The sequence below is a fragment of the Pseudonaja textilis genome, chromosome 1 (genome assembly GCF_049901715.1).
Source record: "Pseudonaja textilis isolate UNSWEBS1 chromosome 1, rPseTex1.2, whole genome shotgun sequence".
NCBI lineage: Eukaryota > Metazoa > Chordata > Lepidosauria > Squamata > Elapidae > Pseudonaja > Pseudonaja textilis.
Window position 1 is genome coordinate 39658392 of NC_141990.1, and position 19587 is coordinate 39677978.

The window sequence follows — 19587 nt, forward strand, 5'->3', positions numbered from 1 at the left end:
AACAGTTTCATAGCAAGACAAGCGATCTTAAGCTGCTTGGTATTTAAGTCAACACCAGCTTCTTAAACTGTGCCTGAAAGGCAACTGATAGTAAGCATAGAGCTGTCAAAACAGGCTTTAATGGTTTCTACTCCTTGCGCTTGTCAGCAGCCTGGCCAGTTACAATTTCTGGATACTTTTCAAGCATAATCACACATAAGGCGCACTGCAGCAGTTGGGATGGACTCAGGGATGAGATTCAAATTTCTTAACAACTGGTTATATGGGCATGGCCTAATTTATGGACGTGGCTTGGTGGTCATGTGACTGGCTGGGTATGGCTTGCTGGCTGGGCGTGGCTTGATCACATGACTGGCAGAGCATGGCTTACTGGCTGGGCATGGCTTGGCGGTCACGTGACTGGCTGGGTCAAAAGATAGAAACTCACTTTAACAATGCTCTTGGAGCGGGGTTGGACTAGATGACCTCTGAGGTCCCTTCCAGCCCCGGATTGCTGTGCTCTTTCAAAGCACCCTCTGAAGCTGCGTCTAGTGCCAGGATTTGTGGTCCTTCCTTCCTCTCCTTTTTCTTTCCCTCCCTTCCTCCCTCCGTTTATCCATCCATCCATATCTCATTCACAATCCTTTCCCTTCCCTCTTTCTCCCTTCCCTCCCTTTTTTCTTTTTCCCATCCCTCTCTCTTTCTTTTTCTTTTTACTTTTAAGAGAAAGAAAGAAAGAAAGAAAGAAAGAAAGAAAGAAAGAAAGAAAGAAAGAAAGAAAGAAAGGAGAGCTACCATGCATCTCTATGCTATTCATGGTATACTTTCAGCTGGAACCTCTTTCTACTTAAATCAGGGGTCCCCAAACTAGGCAACTTTAAGACTTGTGAACTTCAACTCTCAGAATTGTCCAGCCAGGTCTAGATGATGCTTTTTAACATCTCTGGTGGTTTGTAGTGAGGTTTTTAGGTTTATAGCAAATCTGTCCTTTACCTCTAAAAGTTTTTTTAAAATCACTCCTGGGAAGCACTGGCTTTGATTCTAACATAATTAGAATTATGAATGCTATAAATACATTGCTTTTGATTTTTGATTTGAAACATGTTTTAAACTAAGAATTTGCAAATTTGACTTTTGATCGGATCAGTGTTAGATGCCTTGGAGTTGGATCTTTATTGTTCTCCTCAGAGCTGCTCAGAGCATCCATTAGTGGGAGGTGCTTCAGTCTCTGCATTCATAGGCTGAGCTTGAATTGAGGAACGCTCCTCCTCCTCCTCCACGTGACTCCTCCATAGCGTTCCCCAGTTTTTGCTCAGCCTCGTGCAAGATAGGCAGTGCCTTGACGAGCTCCTTGGCCGATTCAGGAATTTCTCTATTCAGGTTCAATTTCATTCGTTTACAGGTTGGATTGTTTCTCTCTCTTCCTTAGCCCTGCACAATTGTTTAATCTGGACTTCTGTTTACCCCAGGGAAGCGTTTTTATGCCCCCAGAGGGTGGCAAAGGGGAGGGCTAGCAGTGCCTTTGCACTGTCTCCCATAGCCAAAACTCCTTACCCTGCCGTTTCTTCCTTGCCGCCTCGTTTTCCCTTGATTTTTTTGCTAGTGGCTTGAATTGCCTTTGCCTGAGTCGTTCCGTTAATTCCCCCCCAAATGCTGCCTTGACAGGGAAGAGATAATCTCTCCCTTCCCTGCCCCCCTCATTGTTTTCAAGCCTTGGCTTGTCCTTGGGGAGGAAGATCCGCCACTGAGAGGCCTGAGAATCCCTCACGTTGTAGGCGGTCGCCATTTTGGGAGCCTCCTTGTGGCCAGCCGCCATTTTGTTTTTCAATATCTTGCTGTGGTGTAAATTTAGTTTGACGATACAGGACCCGTAGGCCTTTTTCAGAGCTGTTTCACCTCATCTAGCTATACTTAGCACTTGAGGCTGACCTATTTATTTCAAGAGTTGTTGGCTTATCCCACAGCTTTTTCTCAGCGGCGCAGTAGCGCAGCAACAGCACCCGCCCAGTTCCGCCTGGGAAGGAAGCTGCTGGAGGCCCTAGTTCCTTTTCTCATTGGGCCTCATGCGTTCATATTTGGCTGATTGGACTACCTGCTTATTTTATTTTATTTTTATTGGCATCAAACCTCTGTTATCTTTGGAGCAAGGATTCAATCATATATTACCAAGATAACAATTTTATCACTCTCCTGAGCAGTACAATACCTTTATTATCAGAGTAATATTACTGCAGTACGACTCAGTTTTTCATATTGATATATCCATATATCCATATATATATATATATAATAAAAAAATTTTTAATATAAAACAAAAACAAAGGGGGACGTGAAATAATTATCAGGGCACCCGGCTTTGTTGCAGGTCGGTCCCTAGGTGTGCCAACCACCTCAAATTGACTCTTATCATATCCTGCAATTTACTTATTACTTATCGAAATGGCAGATGGTAATTCCTCCAGAGGACCTTCTTTGAAGGCCAAAGCCAAAACCCATCATTGAGCAGGCAGGCTAAGGAGACCTCCAAAGCCTCCCAGAGGGATGCTTTAAGACACCACAAGGCACTGGAAAAAGAGATTGACAGACGCACCAGAGAGTCACTTACAGGGCCTCCGGTCCTCTAACCCTCTACTCCCTCTACCTCTGCTCACCCCCCTCCTCTAGATTGTTCCTCCTTATCCAGACGCAGCTCACCCTCACAGGGACAACAGGCTCCGATTCCTGGAACACTGGCTAGATGGGCCCCCAAAGCCACCTTCACCCCTACAGCCGCTGGCCTATGCCAAGAGGACTCCCTCATAGACAAGGTTCCAGAGAGAGTGAGATCCTGGATGGAGTTGGCTATCCGCCAAGGGATCGCGGCAGGACTCCAGCAAATAACCAGGGCCGGCCTCTACCCGATGGCCCCTGACCATGAATCTCAATCTGTAAGATCCTTGCCTAGATCGGAAGAACCCCATGGCCAGGTACACTTGCAGAGGGACATCCCCCTTACAGAACGGGAGGAGGAGGAGGAGGAGGAAGGGGATCTGGGTCAATTCAGGGAAGATGAAGATTTCGATTTGGGGTCTATGCAGTACAGCGAGCCCCTATCGGAGGCGGAGCCATTGGAAGGGGAGATATCCGAGGACAAGGGTCTCACCCCCGATCAGCCCGCCTTTGTGGGCTTATTCAAGCCACACTTATACAAGTCCCTACTATTCAAGGCCAAGAATAACTCAGGCCTAAATACGCAGTCACCCTCTGACCCCCCTCCTACAGTCCTGGAGGGCCAGATGACTCTATCTTTAAACAGCCCGTGGTGGAGGCTGAGGTCATCCCAACTCCACCCATTTTCTCTGATCTGGTGTTAAAACAGCTGGCCTCTGCAGGGGCGCCTCCAGCCCTGTCTGGCCATGATAAGAGATTTTTCAATTTGGACCCAGAATTCTCTAAACTACTGAGTACCCCTGAGGTTGACGAGCCCATAGTGGGCCTAGCCTCCTCCTCAACCCCGAGTGACGCCTGCCTTAACCAGCTGAGTGACCTTGTGCCAATCACTTTCTTTCAGCCCTAAGAAAGAAGCAATGGCAAACTATCCCTCTCCAAGAAAATTGCAGGGACTTCTCCAGGCAGTCTACAAAAATTGGACATGATTAAATGAAAGAAAAAAAAGTTATATTGAGAAGCATTTAAATGAAAAATCAAGAAACTGCAAAAATTTGGCAGTTGGTTGCCCCTTTTCTTAACAGAAATTTCAACAGAATTGTAATCTTCATGGGAAATTTCTTATATTGAAAAACTTCTTCTGTAGGCACACTATTTTGGCAAGGTATTAATTTCAGCCTTTCTATTGAAGTTTGGCAAGGCTAAATTAATGGTTATATACAGTTCTTATGCATTCACAGACTGGTCTTTTTGAATGATTAGATGTGACTTTATGATTATTAATGGAAATAATTAATAATTATTCCCAATTAATCCCAAATAATTATCTTCATACAGTTAGACTAGTTGTCACTTTTCTGTTTTTTTCCTTTCTATTCCAATATTGCTGAAGTCAGTTATAAAGTGGTGCTTCAGTATGTTACATTTTCCAGTCTGTTTTATTTTTCTTGCTGACGATCTGCTGTTTTTGCTGTCAAAGCTGATTTGCTGGCAGTGCTGCTCCCTGGAATTGTAAGGGAACACTTAGGAATGACCCAAAGTGACTTTTGGATAGCTGTGGACCCACCAGGGAAGGGGAGCCTTGAAGATTCCACTTCCCTCTGGGAGCAGTCAGAAAGTCATTGAGCAAATCCACCTCCCTGTCAGCAATTTTGTTTTCTAAGCGAGCCTGGTTTTTAACTTTCATTTTTGAATTTATTGTTTTACTTTGCTTTTTATCTTTAAAAGTTGACCAGCTAGTTGAATGCTTATTTATATAACTCTGTTGGGCTCTAGCTGTTTTTTCTTTTTCTTTCCCTTTGAAAAGAATGAATATGTATGTATGGCATTCAGCTTTGTTCTGGTATTTTCCCACATCATTGTAGTTGTGCTTTTAAGGTTGTAGCAACGTTTCGGCAGAATCTCATCTGTCATTATCTGCCGAAATGTTGCTACAACTTTAAAAGCACAACTACAATGACGTGGGAAAATACCCGAGCAAAGCTGAATACCATATATATATATACACATACACACACACACACACACACACACACATATATATATGTGTGTGTGTGTGTGTGTGTGTGTTGTGCAACTTTAAAAGCACAACTACAATGATGTGGGAAAATACCCGAACAAAGCTGAATACCATACATGTAAATACCCACGAAAACTTAAGAAAACACACACACACACACACACACACACACACACACATATAAAGCTGAATGCCATACAGGTAAGTACCCGCGAAAACTTAAGAAAATGCACACACACACACACACACACACACACATATATATATTAGATAGATAGATAGATAGATAGATAGATAGATAGATAGATAGATAGATGTTTTGAATAACCCTCCTTGTCACATTTCATCTTTTGGGATGTTGAAGTGCTTTCATTTAATTTACATTATTATTATGAGCTCTCACTGCATGATTTTTTATTTTTTGTATTTGCAAAATATTTATTTCTTTTGCTTATTTCTTTTGTATTTTTATTTGGATCCAAATAAAGTGTCCAAAAAATATCTTTCCTGTTTCCTTCTGCTTCACTGTTCTATGATTCCTGATCAAGTTTCCCAGAGTAACAATATATCAGGTTACAGACTAAAATAGGTGGTTGAAATCTATCAAGAGACTTTTTGGTAACATGCAACTTTTTGCTGAAAGGTTTTTTAAAAAAAGTTTGATGGGATTATAATGACTATGGAAAATATGCAAAGGCATATAGTTTTGGATAAGTTAGATTCACAAAAGGACTCTAATATGAAAGTTGCAGACAAAAAATATATTTATTCATTTTATTTATTTATTTTGATTTGTCAATCGTTTACAAGATAATAAGTATAAGTATATACATAGTTATGAATACATGAAATGGGCACTCCACAGTACCCACAGGACTAACTGCGCTGATCTTATGCATCTCTTTGAAGTTCAAGCCTGCATTTCTTTACAATACTAGAAGTCTGACCGAATGGGAAAGTGAGAAATGTTTTTTTCTTAAGAGATTGAGGGCCCATATAGAATATGGATTTTGTTGGGAAGATAGAGACACCACGGAGACTGAATTAATTATATTTAATTAGACAACAATTAATTAGAGATGGTATTAAGAACATGGATATTTGATTATGCTTAACTTTGGGGGTGATTTAAGATAGATAGATCGATACAGTGGCAAAGTTTCTATGAGTGGATTATAATAAGAGTTTGTTAACAGAGTTTTGAAACCTTAACCTTATCTTTTTTATTATTATTCTTCCTGTTAACTATTTCATCATTAACATACTGTATATAAGATAGGTGAATAATTTGAAAATAGATTTACTAGTTTAAATTTTTTTGGACTTGTTTCACAAGAGGTGGGAACCAATATTGTAATAATGAGTTAATCAATATTCAATTAGGGACAAAACATATGTATATGTATTTTATTTCTTTTCAATACCCTTTTTTCTTGATTGTTTTGTATTTTTGTATTTTTTATTTTTTTACATTTTTTTGAGATTTGCATTTTAACTTTCTTTTGAATAAAATAAAAAAAATAGAAAAACAGAATGTTGCATTTTCCTTTTTAAGAACAAGTCCTTCATTACTGAAAACCAACACATGAAATGTCTATGTTTACAGTTGTCTGAGGAATGGACAAACTAGGAAAATACTCCCTGGGATTATGGTGGTTTAATTTTTTTGTTATAGATCAAATCATGTTTATTTGTACTGTAATATTTTTAATAACTGTTATCTAACTTATTCTGGCATTAATTCTACCAGGAATTTCATTAATCCAGATTATGATCTTAATATTTTGATGTACAGTATTTGCAGAAAATCACATATATTTTGAGAATAAAATTGAGAGAAGTAAGGAATCAAATATTAAAAATTGAGAAACTGAGGCATAGATAGTATCTTATTGGATCTCATTCTCTGTCTCTCCCTCTCTCTCCTTCTTCCTTCCTCCCTCCCTCTGTGTGTGTGTGTGTGTGTGTGTGTGTGTGTGTGTGTGTGTGTTGTCACATTCTTAAGAGGATAAATAATCCATATTTATAATGACAGCCAGCAGGCTATTTTTTACTTTTATCAGTGCTAAATCTGGGGTGACAAATTGCTTCCTGAAGCTGGATTCTTCTTCTCTGCAGGTGTCAGGATAAAAATAAAAGTAATCACTTATCAAGACTCTTAGATCTATGACAAGTCTGTTAGAAGTTTATTGCTACCAAAACATAATGGGACCCTTCAGTTAGATTAATGCTCATTTTCTTCCTGAAATACCGTGCAGTCAACATAAAGAAAACCAAATATTCTTTACATTATTTTTTCCTAAAAGCTGTTTGCAAATAACAGCTTTCATTGATGTTGGTAGAGAACCTCCCTCTGGAAGTTAGACTACTCCACTGATTGCTTTTATGAAGGAAAACATTGTGTCCTTGCCATGTTGCCCCTCACTTACTGGCAGTAGTTCAAGCTGTGAGCCCAGCTGAATTGCTGTTTTTTGTTAATACTTTTTTAATGTATGTTTTTTGGAATAGCTTATTTTTTATAGCTATATTTACAAAACCTTTTTGTATTTGTTTAAGTGGGGCAGAGAGAGAGAGAGAGAGATAATGTTTATGAAACCTAGAATCACTCTGAAGTTCTGAAGATGATTGTTAAAGCTATGTGGTCATGGAATCATAGAAAATTGAGACAAAATCCAAAACAAGGAGTAATGATGGACATCCAGTCCTCCAGGACGGGTCTCCAACCGTGGCCACTTTAAGACTTGTGGACTTCAACTCCCAGAATTCCTCAACCAGCAAAGTTCCAGGGTGATGTTCTTAGAAGATAAAACATGCTATTTTTTTTCTCTTGAATACCTCACTAATAGCTTCAGTAACTGTTCCCAAAATGTTAACTCTCCCAGTTCCTGGCAAAACCTCCAGCCAGAACTTGGTTCAGTGACCCCTGTCTACGTGCTTATTATTTCCTGCATTTTATTAGGACTACTTGAATGGTTGCTTACTCAACCCTACAGCCAGGAAAGACTGTTCCTTTTCCTAGAAACAACTAGTTTCCTTCCTTAGGATGTAAGTAATGGTAAATTATTTAAAATAACACAACAGTCACTTTTTCCCTGTCAAAGGAATCTATAATTGATTAAGTCATTGAGGAATAGAGTTTCATAATTGGGCCTTCTTTAGTGGCAAAGTAACTAAGACACTGGATTTGGCACTAACTTAATAATTCTTAGAAACGAAGACCAAAGGATCCATGTTCAGAAATGTGCATCATGAAACATCTATCTTCAAGAGACTAAGTTCTATAGTACCTAAATACCCACACCACAAGGATTATCAAGGTATCAAATATTCACATATCCCTCTCATTTCTGCTTGGAAGCAGTCTTTGAAATAGTTTTATCAGTCTTCCATATGCAAACAGAGAGCTGAGATAGAAGAATGATTGATTGTGTGAGGCTGCTCAGCAGCTTTTTAATAGATTGACTTTTAAATACATCCTTTCTAGATCTTGATCTAACTAACACCTCAGCCAGAAATTTGCTGTTAACTTACAAGATATGCAGCCATACACTAGTGTAGGCCTTGTAGTAGCAGATAAAACTCTTCTTTCTTTCAGCACTTTCTTGCTTGGCAGACACACTTCTCACTCATGTTTTCTGGCAAGCTATTTCATCTGTTTATCTGGTTCAGCATTGTTGCATGTTACGCCTGTTAGTTCATTCTGGCCCATCCCAAATTAGTCTTGAAGTGAATATCCATCATTTTTCCTTTTTTTCCTTTTGGCTTAGCTTTTATCTGGATTATGCACAATGTCAATATCAGTGGTATGCTGCTAATACCATAATTTAAAAACTATGTTTCTGCTTAGCTTATTCTATAAATTTTGTAAAATTTTGGAGAAGCTGAGGCTTGTGGCTTAATAGAGGCAATGGGACATTATTTATAACCTGGATTTGGTACAGACATATTTTATCAGAATAGTTTAGTCTAACTAGAATTATGCTCAGGAAATGTGACACTTTGTTGAGGGTTTCCCCTTTCACACAGTGCTCCAGGCTATCAGCTGTGTGTAGTGCAGGCTCCAAACATTCTGAATATACATCTCGACCAGGGATGGGATTCAAATTTTTTAACAACCGGTTCTGTGGGCGTGGCTTAGGTGGTGGGTGTGGCTTGGTGGTCATGTGACTGCATGGACAGGGCTTGGTGGTCATGTTATTGGCTGGGTGTAGTCAACTCAATATCACTCACATCAAGGCATGCATCTCCTCGCCTGGCCTCTCATGACTGTGGGGATGCTGCAACAGTCATAAGTGTGAAAAATGGTCAGGTCACTTTTTTCAGTGCCATTGTAACTTTGAATGGTCACTTCACACAAGCAAAGTACCAGCAAAGGAGGGGAAAAAAACTCCAGAGACATTCCTGAGACAGGAAGTCTATTCCTGCCAAGAATGTAATAAGGGTTAACGGAGAGCCAGTTTCTGTAAGCAACACCAGAATGTTTCCTTCCTGCTTTCCTTACAGGATTAGGCCAATAATTTCTTCTAACAACCAGTTCTCTGAACTGCTTAGAATGTTAACATCCGGTTCTAGTGAATAGGTGCGAACTGGTAGAATCCCATCCCTGATCTCGACCTCAGGCTAGAGAGATTATGCTCTCTGCATGTAGCCCACAAGACAGTGGTGGTAATCTATCGGTTTGCCCTGGTTCTGCTGAGCCGGTAGTGGTGATGAGCAGCAGAGACCGAACCAGTTCTCTCCGACACTCTGTGTTGGGTGCACCCACCCATCCAGATTCCCATACTAACCTTTATGTCCTGCTTTTGAAGCGCAGCTTTGCGGCAGTTGCTGAAGCATCAGGGAGAGTAGAGTACAGGACTCAAAACGCCTCTGTGCCTGTGCAAAGTGTGGCGCACGCACAGGTGCAAAGTGTATGCGCACGCGCAAAGCATGCCCACCAAGCCACGCCCACCGAACTGGTGGTAAAAATATTTGAAACACACCATTGCCACAAGGTCTTCACAGCTCCCCTTTGAGGAGAGGAAATATTTTATCATTTTATAATCCAAATGCCAGTAAGAGGAGAGGTGAGAGACATCGACAAAAAAGGACAAGTTTAGAACCAAGGCTGAAAAGAACAGTTTCAGAAATTACTGTATTTGACTAAAATCATCAGAGATCATCTGAATGAGAGATCCGGGAATAACAGAGAGAGTTTTACATTGAGAAAGATAAATATAAAGGTCTAGCTGGTATTATTTTATAACAGTAATTTTACTTTGAAATATATGCAATTATTTAAGCTTTAGGATATCTGATATATCTTGTCCTGGATATTAATGGAACCTGGTATCTCTTTGCAATGAAGTTGCTTTATATTATTAGCAGATCTATCACCTTTTATCTCATCTTCTCTTTTGCAGTTTTCTGTGAGAGATTTCTTTAACATGCTAACTGGTTTTAACAGCACTTTACTTTTATCTCCTTGCCATAGAATGTTTTTGCCAGCGATAACTTAATGCTGAACAGGGAATTTTCCATCTTCTTTCCTTTTTTTAACATATAGTAGTAATTTGTCAGATGGAGCTGTTGTAACAGTGTGAAGACCAGGAGGTAGCAGTGTAGAATTTATTTCATTTTTATCATCTTTCGTTTCTTCGTACTTGCCAGTAAGACCACGGACTGTGGGATTCTTATCTGCCTCACATGCTGGGACTGGGGAGAGAATCCTAGGATTCTCCAGGAGGCTTAAGTTGAAGCAGCAATATCTAAGAGGAGAGATCGTTGGTGCTTTCTGAGCTTGGTTGTTTTCTTGTAGACGTTTCATTACCCAATCTAGGTAACATCATCAGTAACTAGAAACCAACCAACCTCATAGAGCACCGAGCACCTCTCATTTCAATCCTGAGCCGCACATATTCTCCTTTGTCGGCAGCATATCTGTCAAGAAGCAATATCTGTCAAGCAGCTTCATCCAAGCAAGGTTAGGATGTGTAAACCCAGGAGATTTGGGGGAAAGAAGGGTTGAGACCTCTAGCCTTTTGCCATATACAGGTAGTCCTCAACTTACAACCACAATTGAGCCCCGAATTTATGTTGCTAGGTGAAAAATGTGTTGAATTATGCCCCATTTTTACGACTTTTCTTGCCACATTTGTTAAGTGAATCACTGCAGTTATTAACACTACTAGCAGGGTTGTTAGGTAAATCTGTCTTCCCCATTGACTTTGCTTGCCAGCAGGTCACAAAAGGGGATCATATAACCCCGGGACACTGCAGCCATCATAAATGTGGGCCATTTGTCAAGCATCTGAATTTTGATCATGCGACCATGTTGTAAGTCACTTTTTTCAGTGCCGTTGTAACTTCAAACAGTCACGAAATAAACTGTTGTAACTCGAGGACTACTTTTTGTAAATCGGACTTCATCATTTTAGATTGCTGTTGTATTCATATGTGTATTTCTACATGTGAGAAACTGGAAGTCAAATTTTATATTACAGGGATCAGGTCTAATTAGATTTTCAAAGTCCAAATGCACAACTGGCATTTCCTTAAAAGTTTACTAAATAGCAGATGGATATCTATCCATACAAAGCAATTTAATTATGCTAAAACTACTATACAGTAGTGCAAACTGCCCCCCCCCCTTTACCAATTTCAATATGGGGATAGGTGACTTCCGGTTTGAGCTTCTTCAGCGACAGACCGAAACCTCGTCTCTGCGAGGCTTCGATCCGTGCTCACCGCTGGAGTGTCCCAAGCCGGCTGATTTCGGGGCTAAGCCACCTCGTAGAGGTGGTGAAGAGGGGGAAGACTGCCAGCAGGGTTGAGGAGAGCCGCATCTCTCCTCCCCAGCTGGCCATTACTCCCTTTCCTGAAGGCGGTTGCAGCGGTGGTCAGAAATTGTCACCACAAAGAAGAACTTGACCGGAAAAGAATGTGCAGGAGGAAGATAAGAAGAGAAAGTTTTGGTTGACTGGGTCAAACAGCAAAGCCAACAAATAAGGTACCCCGGAATTGAAACTGTTAAAAAACAATAACATTGTTCCCTAAGAAGATTTTTAAGCTGCGAAGGAGAGAGAAAAGGGAAAAGATTTGGTTTTCTCCTTTTCCTATACCGACAGCTAAGAGACTTAAGCAAGAAATTGGAAAAAAAATCCACTTTGACATCAATAGGCATTTAATGCTGAAAATAAAAAAACAAAGGGATAATAAAGATTTCTGGATAACTAGCTTTTGAAAACAGGAAAGGAGAGAGGAAGAATAAAAGGGCAGGATCTGGAAGGGAGGAGACTGCCTGGAATTAAAAAAGAACTTACAGCAAAATCTCAACAAGACTTCCAAAAGATACATTCTAACTGAAATATCGCAACAAAAACCCCGGGAAGAGAAAGTCGAAAAAGAAATAAGAAGATATAACTCGGGACTGTCTGGATTACTTGATGATTTCTGGATTCTTGGTTATTGTTTTGAATGACTAAAATCAATCGGGTGGTTGTTTAAAACTTTTAAAAATGGCTCCAATTTTAGAAGAACTGAAAATGGAACTTAAAAAGTACAAAGAAGATGCACAAGAAGGGAGAGGTTCTTTTGGCTTTGTATTTCAGTTTTTAGAAATGGAGATTTGGAATTATGAGAAACAACAAGAAATGCCTGCACAGCAAGAAGATTGCGACAAAGAAGAAGCCATCTTTAATGAACAAGTAACCTTAGGTGGGGGGGAAAAAGGAAAGGGGGGAAAGAGAATGGAAAGTTTAAGATTGGGAAAAACAACTCCCCCCCCCAAAATAGAGTGAAAAATAAGTGTAAAATCAGAAAGCAACAGAAGAGGAAAATGCAGAAGAGGGAATTAGAACTAGAGAGACAAGGGGGTAAAAAGGGGAGGGAGAAGATGAGAGGGAAGAAAGAAAGGAAAAGAAGTTATAAAGGACAGAAGCAAAATATAGAGAAACAGGGTCTATTTAGAGATAATGGGTGAAAACTTAATGGAAAAAGGGATTCTGCAAAGGTACATAGTATGGTTATATTAGAAGCAGAAATAATTTAGAAAATATGAAACAATGTATGATTAAAGTGTCTGATAAAATAGCTATCATAATTCAGTGGAATGCTTCTCAATAAGTAAATGTAACAAAAGGTATATTTAATGATTTATAAAACATATGTGAAAAGAAATAAGGGAAAAATTAATTATGGAGATTATATGTGTTTTTAAGGAAGTATGATATTTAATTGAAAAGAAGTGTTAAAGATGTTATGGTTTTAATGATTATTAATGATAGAACTGACCTGGAATGGAATGAGGGTTTATAAATACATATATTTACAATCTTTTTTTAAAAAGAATATAGTGTGTATTATAAGAATGTGCCAAGCAGAATTCGATTGGAAGTTATGTATTATGTATTATATTGAAGGTCATAAACTTAAGGTATATATTGAAGTTTAAATAAGAGTTGAATGGATGTAATTAAAAGATATAAAGGTGTGATACTCCAATTAGTAACTACAGGAGAAAATTTGTTTAATGAGAAAAGATAATATGAAATCAAAACAGAACAGACGAAAGTATAAATATAATGATTTGAATTGAGATGAGATAATCAAAATAAAATCGAGCAAATTAAAAGAGGGGAAAAACTATATAGAAAATGTAAAATAGTATAAGATATGGAATAGAATTAAAAAAGGAGCATGAAATTGAGTTTTGTGTCTGTATAAAGAAGTTCAACCCGGGACCATGCTATTTTCAAAAAAGATGTTTTACTTGTATTTTGTATGTGTGAAAACCCAAATAAAACTTTATTTTTTAAAAAAATGGGGATAGGCATGCTTTGCTATATCATGTTCTCTATAATTGAGGGCCTAAATCTGTGCATGCAGTTTTTCCCCATCTTTGGGCTGAACTAGTACTCTCCATATGCTGTGATGTTTGCTTTTTCTGAATATGTTTCTCTAATTCAAAGTGAGCCAAAGCAGCACTATGATTTTTTGGCAGTCAAAAAATAATAATAATTCCTGGGAGGTGTTAAAGAGAAGATGACATCTCCTTGACAAAAGACTGCATGGAGTATATCTGGATGTTTGCCCAGAATACTTGAGGTGAAGATTATCCTTCTAGGTTCTTTTAACCATTAGGTTAAAACTGTTCCATGTGTTAAAAAGCAACAAACAAACAAAAACAATGGTTGGTTGGGTAATTTCAATCTTGGATGGCCTTTTTTAAAAAGTATTTCTTGCTCACTAGCATTCTTTTTTTTTCTTCTGTGATGCTTCCAGCTTTGAAATACAAAGTAAATTGTCTCGGTAAATTAATATTTTAAAACCGATCAAAAAGGTGTCATCAGTTCAGCTCTCAGAGTCCTAATGAACACATGCAAAAGTTATTAAAACCGTCTTTAAACCTTGCGGTGGTTAATCCTTTTCTTTCTCTGAGGCGGGCCATGTTGCAGTTAATCCTGCTGGAATTAAGCCTCTCATCAAATAATATCTGTGTCTGGATCAAGTTTATTTCTCTGTAATTTAATGAAGTAAAGTGAACAAGTGATGGGGGCTCACTATTTTTGCCTAACCTTATCATTGGCCGTAAAGGTAACTTTTCTGCAGTACAGTATGGGAAGATTTCTTCTGGATCTATTGAAAAGGAGATAGGTTCTTGAGAGCATCTTGCCAGCCAAAGTTGCAGGATAGCATATATAAATATCAGGCAAACTTTCCTTTCCTTCTCATGATCCCCTCTAACTTCCAGATTAAGAGTACAGAGCATCAAGAGGCATGAATAAATGAATACTGTAGTACAGATTCCATCATTACTAATTGTTGTTCATTCTGGTGGGGCAATGATAGAAATTGGAGTCCAACAACTTGTGGTGAGCCACACATTCTCTATCCTTTTTTACGAGATGGTGCTAAGCATAAGACGAGCATCTTGCCTTTGTTTCTGTCCATCAATGTCAGAATGTACAGTACATGGCAATGGAGAATGAGGAGGATTAGGAACCATGATAAAGATCACATAATCCATAATATTAATAGGGAAAGCAGGTGAAAGCAATCTAGAGAAAAGAAGGACTAGAGGTGACATGATAGCAGTATTCCAGTATTTGAGAGGTTCCCTCAAAGAGGAGGGGTCAACTTATTTACCAAAGCACCTGTAGGCAGAACATGAAATAATGGATGGAAACTAATCAAGGAGAGAAGCAATCTAGAACTAAGGAGAAACTTCCTAACCGTGAGGACAATTAACCAGTGGAACAGCTTGCCATCAGAAGTTGTGGGTGCTTCATTACGGAGGCTTTTAAAGAGATTGGACAGTCACTTGTCTGAAAAGGTATAGGATCTCCTGCTTGAGCAGGGGATTGGACTAGAAGACCTCAAAGGTCCATTCCAGCTCTATTCTGATTGATTGATTGATTGATTGATCATTAATCTTCACTAATGATCATCACTAGCGATCATTAATATTAATGGCAGCAATTATAAACCCAAATAATGTAAAACAAATGCAGTCTCTATTCATAAAGCAGACTTAATAATATAAACATTATGGCAATAGAAGGCTAATTAACTCCTGTAGTGGAGTAAAGAGTCATTATTTTGATTCAGGTCGCTTATGATAGAATCAGATTTCTTAATTAGTTGTGATTCAGTGGTTTACTTGTGGAGTTAGCTTTCATTTTCTTAAATCTTCCAAATAATCACTTTAATGACAGTAGCAGTTTCCTTGGGAAGTTCAAATATTTTCCCAATTTATTCTGAATGTTGCCATTTCTGCCCTTGGATCTGTATATGTCTAATGTTTTGTCTAAATAATAATTATTTGATGTTGAACGCAGAATGCAGTTGAGAATATGCTGCACTGGAGGATTAACTGTTAACAACCTTTGATATTGGTGCTGACATTATTACATCTTGTACTGCTGCCAGAGAAATTATCTAGAATGTATAAAAGTACTCCAAATGTATTTTGGAAATGTAAACAAGATGAAAGGACATTTTATCATTCTTGGTGGACATGTAAAATAGCTGGAAAATATTGAATTCAAATTCATACTTTGATACAGACAGTGTTAAAAACCAATATTCAATTGAAGCTGGAACTTTTCTTTTTAGGATTAATGGATAAACAGGTAGAAAAAAGCCATGGAAGATTATTTCAGTATATGATTTACTGTGGTGAGATTACTATATGCACAGAGATGGAAAGATTGGACACTACCCAATACGGAGGAATGGTTGGTGAAGTTAATCGATATTGCTGAAATGGATAAATTAACTTTTTTGAATAGAGAAAAGATATTATCTAAATTTCTTGGAGACTGGTGGCCTTTTTGTGTAAAAATGGATTTGTGATCTCTGCTTTGATAATTAAACATAGTAGGTTATGGAAAGAAAAACAATATGCAACTTTAGAAAAATATTAAAATATATTTGTACTTTTAACTGCTGTGAAGAATATCAAAGCCATTTCTTTGTATCTTTTTTATTTTCTCTTTTCCCTCAACTTTTTTCTTTTCTTCCCCTTTTGGTTTTTCTTTGATTTCTATCTTTTTCTTTTTTATATATATATATAAAGATGTTGTAGTATTGTTGCCTGGACAGTTGTAAAAGCATCTGGATTTATTTATTTATTTATTGCATAATCTAGTCCTGTGGTAGGTGGGGTCTTTATTTTGTAATCTGATGTGGTGGTTTTAGGCTAGGAAAGTAGTCTGGTGACAACAAGAAGTTACTGATTTGGAAAGGGAAGTATGCTTGTTTTTCTGTAATTTTAAACGGAAGCCATGGATAGCAACAAATTATGTTTTGTCATATTTCTTCTATGCCTGACTTATAACAGATTACTTCTGGGTATTAATGTGCCATTATTGATCTGTAGGAGTAATTCGTTTTTTAGTGCTACATCTCACAAAACTTGCATTTTTATATGCTTGTTTATCTGTGATCTTTTAAATATCCAGCATCCTGCTGTGCCTGCGGAATGTGCAGTTTGACAAAAATGTTCCTTCAGAAGCATTTTAAAGTTGCAATTGTGAGATAAGGGGCTAGGTGATTTGATTAAATAATTAAATAAAGCGAGCTGTTGTTTAGATGCTTGGCATCTCCAGAAAAATTCCATGGAAATAAGATGTAGCAGGGAGACAATCTGAAAGTTAAAAAAAGAAAAGAGTGGTGGACCCCTTTACCAGAATAATAGGAAGAGGAAGTGGAGAAACTAGTTTGAGATGAGACATGCCAGGAGGCAACCCAATTTGGGAGAGAAGGAAGGGAACTGGGGTACAGGCTGGAGATGGCATCTGAGGACAGCAAGAATTTGGGTGAGAGAAACCTAAGCACAGAAATAGGAAAACAAAACTGTGGTTCTCTATTTGAAGAGGGAGTTTTTGAAAAAGAGAGGGAAATTAAGGACTTTTAAACTATGTCTGTGATTTAGTATTTAATTCTCCACCTCTAATTGTTACCAAGTTACTTAGCTGTTATGAATAATTGTAGCTCCTAATAAGAAACTTATTATGTATCATATGTAATGCATGTTGAATGGGTTGGTATGAGTGTGGCGTATGTAGTGCATGTATATATAACACATAAATACAGTTTTAGAGAGAACTAATCTATCTACTGGAAGGTATGTATGTATGTATGTATGTATGTATGTATGTATGTATGTATGTATGTATGTATTAGGCTTTCTTTATGGTAACTGAATTGAAGTAATGATGTAGTGATTGTTCCTGGACTTGTTACAGGGCTCAAAAAGAGTCTTGAGATCCAATGAATATGTTTTACCACCTGGAGGCTTGATGGAGACTGATCTGGAGTTAACATTTTCACTGCAGGTAACTTTAACTTTCTTGGGCAGAAAAAAAGAATTGTGTATCAGTAAAAGCTTTCTTTCTCTATTTTGAACAGAATGTATTTAAGAATAGCACTTCAAGTAACTATGTTATGAATTATTAAACAGTACTTGCCTTCTATTTGTAACTTATAATCAATATTCTTAAAGCATAATCCTGGATATATTTATTCTGTGTTCAAAGGATCTTATTTTCATAATTAGTTTATTATGAGTACAGTCTAAGCTATTTTCCAATCACATTTGTGCTCTAGTTATAAAATGAAGCGTAAACGAAGGAATATGGAGGCTGCTTGAAAGATCTGGTATTCCTTCTTCACCTCTCTGTGAATGTTTCACCAGAAGCACCTTAAAAATGATCTTTCAGGTCAATACTCTTTTTTTACAGTATCCACATTTCCTGAAAAGAGATGGTAATAAGCTCCAGATCATGCTGCAGCGCAGAAAACGGTATAAGAATAGAACCATTCTGGGCTACAAGACTCTGGCAGTGGGCATCATTAACATGGCTGAGGTAAATGGAACTACAGAAATATTGTAACACAGCTATCTGGGAATTGATGGGGAAGAGGAAATCGTTATTTAGGGTGTTGATTTAGGACCAGAATATAACACTGGCTGCTTTGTACATTGTCCAAGAAAAACATGGAATGGTATTAGTCTATGCTAGAGGACTTTTGTGTTGTATCCTCTACTCAGGTCATGCAGCACCCCACAGATGGAGGGCAGCTTTTGGGCCTTCACAGCAACATCAAGGATGTGAGCATCCGGGTGGCTGAAATCAGCATCTACTCACTTTCTAGTCAACCTATCGATCATGAAGATGGAAATGTCCCCTCTGGTCCCAAAATCAAGGCGTCTGGTAAGGCTTTGTTTATAACAATTCACCCTGCAGGGTTTAGTTGAAGTGGTTCACTGTTTGCCCCAAATCCTTTGGACACGTCTGGATTATATTATTATTCCATCTTGAAGTATTTTTTTCTTCTTCTGTTAATCCACAATAATGTTAGTGATCCTTCTTCTAACGTGTGGCTAAATACTTGCATACATTGTCCAAAATCACAGTAATTGGTCCCAGTTTGGGTATCTTCAAAGAGGAATTCCAAAAATTGTAACTATAGGTTACCTCTGTTATCTGAAGCATTTTAGTAGCACCTGCTTGGAATACAGCCAGAAGGGTGAGAACCAAACACTTCATAGTAAAACTAAAGAATATGTAGACTGTATCTCACATTAAAATAAGAACTGTAGAATATTTCAAATGTAGCACAATTCTACATTTAAAATTGTTGTCTAGAAATGGCTTCCAAATGAGATCACATTGTAGATCACATTTACTTTTTAGATATGGATTTATTCTAGACCTTGAGGCATAATCTTCCAGTTTTATTCACCATTCATAATTCACCATGCGTAGAGGAGATCAGAGATCTTTTCCATTAAACAGCATCCTTACAGCTATTATGTATAATGTTAAATATAATATCAGTTTAGTATGTTTTGAAGAAATGTATGGTTTAGTGAGGTTTAATAAAAACACCTCAGATTGTAATGGGATAACAACTTTCAAAATTTGTTCTTTTCTGAGATGAATTGTCATTATGTTCCGTTGTGCTTTGTCACTCTTCTCATGAACCTTGCAGTTACTTCCTTCCATTAGCTTATAGCCTTCCGTTAGAAAATCTAGTGCCTTATTGTTGTATTTTCTTCCATTCTTCTGTATAAATTCATGAGTGGCCATGGTAACCATCTTTTTTCCATTCTAGATCGCTCTCCAGATATTGATAACTATTCTGAAGAAGAGGATGACAGCTTTTCCTCTGAACAGGAAGCCAGTGATGATGCAGTACAGGGCCAGGTATTTATCTATCTATTTGCCTTTCCTTTCCTGTAAGACAAGAGTTCAAAAGCTGGGAATTTTTCAGGTGTATTTGAGTTACAAAAGCCTCAGTTCTTGAGGATGATAAGACTTGTTCCACAATATTGATTACTCACTCTTACTAAAGGAGATCATGAAGAATATATCTTTTTTGAGTTACCCTTCCAGCTGTCAAGGATGGGATATATTTTAGTGCTAAATACCAGGTATAAATTGCTAGTTTCTTTC

At 37.9% G+C, this 19587-nt stretch overlaps 1 protein-coding gene across 4 annotated transcripts in view; it reads left to right on the forward strand.

The window, feature by feature from the left end:
• The window catches only part of LOC113433351 (phosphofurin acidic cluster sorting protein 2-like), a 154907-nt gene that overhangs the window by 110014 nt on the left and 25306 nt on the right, over positions 1–19587 (forward strand). For all 4 annotated transcript variants that reach the window (XM_026695898.2, XM_087931919.1, XM_026695896.2 and 1 more), the window contains exons 3-6: positions 17374–17463; positions 17869–17994; positions 18180–18342; positions 19247–19338. In XM_026695898.2, coding sequence (XP_026551683.1) covers positions 17374–17463; positions 17869–17994; positions 18180–18342; positions 19247–19338 — 471 coding nt within the window. The remainder of the gene's footprint in view (positions 1–17373; positions 17464–17868; positions 17995–18179; positions 18343–19246; positions 19339–19587) is intronic.